General features: G+C 47.0%; 1 protein-coding gene across 1 annotated transcript; it reads right to left on the reverse strand.

The window, feature by feature from the left end:
- Window positions 1–5,610: 5,610 nt before the first annotated feature.
- LOC126980795 (uncharacterized) lies at window positions 5,611–5,967 on the reverse strand (the record flags this gene model as incomplete). The annotated part of the gene is made up of 2 exons (XM_050831079.1): window positions 5,611–5,691; window positions 5,914–5,967. Coding segments are annotated over 2 exons (135 nt in total), but the record flags the coding sequence as incomplete, so codon positions are not given.
- Window positions 5,968–6,200: the final 233 nt, after the last annotated feature.

Consider the following 6,200-nt stretch of genomic DNA (forward strand, 5'->3'; position numbering starts at 1 on the left):
ACACACACACACACACACACACACACACACACACACACAAAGAAAGAAAGAAAAAGAAAATAGATAAAAACGGACACCCCGAGACAGGTCGTTACAGAGGGGGAAAAAAATACGTGAGATACTGGACCACTGAGGACTGTGTGTGTGTGTGTGTGTGTGTGTGTGTGTGTGTGTGTGTGTGTGTGTGTGTGTGTGTAGCTCTCTCTCTCTCCTAAGATAAATATTGCACAGTTTCACGATCGTAACTTTTTTTAGGAATACTTTCAATCAAATGTCTAAAAAAGAAAATAAGAAATTGATGAAGAAAATAATGATTGAATGATGAATGAAAATAAAAAAAGGGATGAAGGGAAGAGAAGGTTAGAGAGGGGAAAGGGGCGAAAATTTTAGGTTGGAAAAGATGGGAAAAGAAGGAAAGAAGAGAGGAAGGTGAAGTAGGGATGGGAAGGAGGGGGGGAGATTGGAAAGTAAAAGGAGGGAGATAGGGTAAGGAAGAAGATGAGAGAGTAAATAGAAAAGAAGATAAAAAAATAAAAGGATGAAAAGGGAAGTGAGTCGGGAGGTTGGGGAATGTGAAAGGGAAGGGAAATATAAGATAAAAGGAAAGAGAAGAGAAGGGAGAGGGATAATGGGCGTGGAGAAGAGAGGAAGATGAAGGTGAAGAAGAGGGGAAAGGAATAGGAAATGGGTTGGATAAAGGAGAGGGATGAGAAAGAGAAGGAAGAAAAGGGATGAGGAAGGTAAAGGGGAACGAAAGGAAGAGTGAAAAGGAATGAGGAAGGGAAGGGGAGGAGAAAGAAATGGGGAAGGAAAGGAAGGAGAAAGAGATGAAGAAAGGAGAGATGAGGAGAAAGAGATACGGAAGGAAAGGGAAGGATAAATGGATGTGAAAAGGGATACTAAAGAGAAAGATAAGGAGAAAGAGATGAAGAAGGGAAAGGTAAGGAAAAAGGGATGAGAAAGGAAAGATGAGGATAAAGCTTTGAGGAAGGGAAGGTAAAGAAGAAAGAGATAATGAAGGAAAGGTAAGGAGAATAAGATGAAGAAGAGAGATGAAAGATAAGTAAGAGAAGAGAGACGGGAAGGGAAGACGAAGGTGAGGAAAAGGAGTGTGGAAAGGAGAAGAAAAGCAGGGAAAAGTAAAGGAGAGAGAGAAAGAGGAAGAGAGAGAGAGGTGTTGGGGGCGCGAGAGGAAGGTTTAATACATATAAATTTAGGTCATTTATATTCAATGAAGAATTAACATAACACAGACATCAAGAGTGGATTCAATTTACTATTTTTTTGCTACTATTGCCGCTGCTCCTACTACTACTACTACTACTACTACTACTACTACTACTACTACTACTACTACTACTACTACTACTACTACTACCACTACTACTACTACTACTACTACCACTACTACTACCACTACTACTACTACTACTACTACTACACAACATAAATGATACCTCCACCCATGTTTATTTTCCCGACACATAATCATGGAGGGCTCCATAGCTTGGAGGTCATTAGCCCCAACTCTGTTCGCTAATGACTGTGGCATCCAACCATATCCCTAATACTACCTGACACTAAATCACCTATCATCTATTACGTCTAGATCCCCCTTTCCTTCCCTACTCAAGTCACTCCCGACCCACCCTAATGTCACTCTCCACCACTGTGGCTTCATAGTCCATATTGGAGATGGTGGTGGCTTTTGGGCCAGAGTGTCTGGTGCCCCTGAGACATAGGATGGCCGACCTGAGCAGGGAGAACGAGAGGCGACACCTCATCCAGGCGACAACATGGCTCCTTGGCTGTTGCTTCTTTTCTGAGATTAGTTCCGCGAGGCGTGTGTAGAAGCATTGGGCCCTGGGAGTGGGACCCATCCCGCCGGATGTGGTGAAGACGAGGGGGGTGAAGCTGCCCTGATCCACATGTTGGATTCTTTCACCGTATGCCCTTGTCTTCTCCTGCTCGTTCCTGTGGTGGGCGGCTTGCAGGGGCAGCTCACGGTGACAGGCAGCCATCGGGTCGAATATGCGGATGTCCATGAACGCCCGCTGTCCGCGCACCCAGAATCCGCGGGCACTTACATCAACCCGTGCCTCCTGTGAGGTATTGGCTGTCCTGTACCGAAGGTGTTCGCCGTCCAGGGGAAGCAGTGCCGGCTCGGTAGTGACGTCTTGGCATACCTCCCCAAGCATGCTGGCTGTCAGATCCCTCACTTCATCGTGTCGAATACAGACGAAGCCTCCTTTTTTACATGTCATGGTGTGGGTGACATCATTTGGTGATCCACATGCACAGAGATCAGGCAGTCCCTCAATCGGCCAGCCATATCTCAGAGCAATGGCGTCGACAAATTCTTGTTTGTTGAGGCTGAAGCCCTTTGCTCTGATTGGTAATGACGTTAGCCAGTTAGAGGCGCCTGCCTCCTGTGCTGTGTGTATTTTCACCCATTTCTGTGGACAGGTGGTGTAAGACGGTCCAGCTCGTCTTTTGGGCCTGTTGCCTTTCTTCTGAGATTTTTCTTTAATATCTCTTATGTCTGTTTGGTCTATCTCGCCCTCTGCCTCCTGAGCGATGATCCTGTTGATGAGTGACCTGGTAAGGCTGATGGAATAATTGTTCTCCTTATCTGCCAGCTTCTCAGGGTAGGTGATCCCATCCCACCCAGTCTTGGGGAAGTGCTAGCATATCCTCTCTTCCTCCCCAAAGCATGATATTTCACCAGCGCCGGCAAGAATACATTCTTGACGGCATTTTCCAGTGGTCGGAGGAGTGGACTGATGCCGGGGATGGTGCGCATCAGGAACGTCCACCGATGTTGGATGCCGTGGGTGTACGCTGAATAGGCAGCGTGTGGCTCAGTCTTGGCAATGGCAGACAAAGCTTCTATTTCCTTCACCCATTCAGCTACTTTGTCTCCCACGTACTCCTTCTTATATACCTCTGTCCCGATCACTGCACCTAAGTGTCGTTGTCCGTCTTTTGTCACAATGACGCCACTTCCTCTAAAAGTTTCTGCGGCATGGTCATAATGTTCAGGTTTGACAATAAGGACAGACTTGGTGGCGTTAGGGATGTATCCTATCTCAGGGCCGGCGGTGTTCACAGTGTCCCACCACCCTTTTAAGTCTGAGATTTTACCAGCACCTGAGAGGTCATCCGCATAAGCCACCTGTTTCACCCGTGTTTCTGCGAACGCGATTTCATTTTGGAGGACTGATAGGCCCAGGGCGTACATAGCCATGGCTATTGGGTCACCTTGTGTTGTTCCCTCAGATGATTTTAACACTTTCACCTTTCCACTGTGGCTATTTATGTATAAGTCAGTCGGGTATGTATAGGTATTTTCGACATACATAGCTACTACTACTACTACTACTACTACTACTACTACTACTAATACTAATACTACCACTGCTACTTCTACAACTACTACTACAACTACTACTACAAGGACAAACGGGACATGAATAAGAGGAGGAGGAGGAGAGAGGAGATAGGAGAGAGGAAGAAAGAGAAATGGGAGATAAACTACAAAAAACGCTGAGATAATAGTGATAAGATAGAAGATAGATGGAAGATGAGGGAGAAGATGAGGGAAGGAGGGAGGGAAGATGAGGGGAGAAGAGAGAGAAAGAGAGAGAGAGGAGGAAATTATCGGGGAGGTGATGGAGGAAAGCGATGGTGATGGGGAAGGAACGAGAGGAGGAGAAGGAGGAAGAGGATGAGGAGGAGGAGGAAGAGGAGATGACGGGAGGAAGAGAATGATGGGAGGTGATGGAGAGTGATGGGAGGAGGATGCCATGTCTCGCCCTGAACCACTTCCGATGAGAGGAGGAGGAGGTGGAGGAGGAGGAAACATGGAAACATGGACTTGCAGGCGGCAGAAAGCCTGTTGGCTCATTACTAGGCTGCCTGCTTTCAGTGATTTAATCAATCCGTTTGCCACAGGAGTGGCTTGCAGGGAAGGATTAAAGCACTTGTGTACCTACTCTTGGATACGTTCAGTTCACTCCCGATGCAGCAAAGTGGCGATCAATGCGTTTCTTGAATGAGTTGATGGTCTCTGAGCTAACCACTTCTGCAGGGAGGCTGTTCCAGTGGCGAACAACTCTATTCGAGAAATAACTCCTGCCGATGTCGGTATTGCATCGCTTTGCTTGAATTGTTGGAGGAGGAGGAGGAGGAGGAGGAGGAGGAGATGACGGGAGGAAGAGAATGATGGGAGGTGATGGAGAGTGATGGGAGGAGGAGTGCCATGTCTCGCCCTGAACCACTTCCGATGAATGGAGGAGGAGGAGGAGGAGGTAAAAAGAGAATATAAGAGGAGGTGGAAGATTTAGAAGTAGTAGTAGTAGTAGTAGGAGGAGGAGGAGAAGGAGGAGGAGGAAGAGGAGGAAGCGGAGGAGGAGGAGGAGGAGGAGGACGAGGAAGAGGAGGAGGAGGAAGAAGAAAAGGAAGAGAAAGGAGGGAGTGACAACGTGTCGAGCTCTTCGCTTCTTCCCATTTTTATCCATTTATTGTGTCCTCCTCCTCCTCCTCCTCCTCCTCCTCCTACTCCTCTTCTTCCTCCTACTCCTCTTGACGTGTGTCTGCCGCAACACTGGCTTTCCTCCTCCTCTCCTCTTCTTCTTCCTCCTCCTCCTCCTCCTCCTCCTGCACAAAATGCTTCCACTGTCCTGCACACACACAAGAAAAATCTCCTCTCTCTCTCTCTCTCTCTCTCTCTCTCTCCATTTTTCACATTCCAATACCTAGCGCCCGACCACATCATTTATCACCATCCACACACACACACACACACACACACACACACACACACACACACAGTCAACCTTAAAATTGCTCGGTGACATTATTTATTTTCCTTCTTTCTTTCTTTCTTTACTCACCGTTTCTCCGTCGTTATTCCCTTCTTCTATCCTTCCTTTCTTTCTTTCTTAATTAACACCTCAACAACGTACCTGCGAAAGAGAGAAAAAAAAGAGTAATGATTAAATGAAGAAGTTGCATTTTTCATCTTCTCCTCTTCCTCCTCCATCTCCTCCTTCTAATCATCCTCTTTGTCCTCCTCCTCCTCCTCCTCCTCCTCGTCCTCCTCCTCCAAGCACAATATATTCAGGGCAAAGAAGCGAAACAAGAAGGGAAGGGAGGAAGGAAGGGAGGGAGAGGGGGAGAGACGAGAAGAAGAACGAGATGCCGGAAAGGACAGGAGGAAGAGGAGGAAAAGAGGAAAGGAAAGGAGGAAGAGGAGGAAAAGAGGAAAGGAAAGGAGGAAAGACATCGACACTGGAGAAAAAAAAAATATGATAAAAAAGAAACGAGAAAGGAAAAAAAAACAGAGAAGAGGAGGAGAGGAAAGATAAAAATTAAGCAAAGAATAAAACTAGAAAAAAGAAAAAGGGAAGGAAATCCAAAAACAGAAGAAAATAAAGGAAAGAATTATAATAGAAGGAGCGAGGAAAGGAAAAAAAAGCAGGGAAAAAGAGGAAAAGAATGAAAAATTAAGGAAAAGGAGAAACAAAAGAAAAAAGAAAGAAAGAAGGAATGGAAAACAATTAACAGAATGATATAACGAGAGAGAGAGAGAGAGAGAGAGAGAGAGAGAGAGAGAGAGAGAGAGAGAGAGAGAGAGAGAGAGAGAGAGAGAGAGAGAGAGAGAGAGAGAGAGAGAGAGAGAGAGAGAGAGAGAGAGAGAGCGGCGCGAAATACAAAAGTCCCTCCCACATTACTGTCAGATTGGGGATAAAGGAAAACGTGTCTAATTACCTTCTCTAATCACCTAATTGACTGCCGTGGCGGGTCATTAGTCCAAATTTTACCTTTCAGGGCGACAGGTGGACGGGAGGGAGGGAGGGAGTAGGGAGAGGAAGGACTGTCGGAGGGTGGAATGGAGGGAAGGAGGGAGAGAAAGGAAGAAGGGGAGGGAGGGAAAGAGAGGGAGGGAGGGAGAGACGAAGAGATGGAAGGAAAGAAAGGACTGTCGGAATGAAAGGGAAGGAGGGAGGGAGGGAGAGAGAAAGGGAAAGAGAGGACTGTCAGAGGGTGGAATGGAGGGAAGGAGGGAGAGAAAGGAAGAAGGGGAGGGAGGGAAAGAGAGGGAGGGAGGGAGAGACGAAGAGATGGAAGGAAAGAAAGGACTGTCGCGGAGTGAAAGGGAAGGAGGGAGGGAGGGACAGGCAGGGACATCGAGAGGG

Source organism: Eriocheir sinensis, chromosome 45 (genome assembly GCF_024679095.1).
Source record: "Eriocheir sinensis breed Jianghai 21 chromosome 45, ASM2467909v1, whole genome shotgun sequence".
Classification (NCBI taxonomy): domain Eukaryota; kingdom Metazoa; phylum Arthropoda; class Malacostraca; order Decapoda; family Varunidae; genus Eriocheir; species Eriocheir sinensis.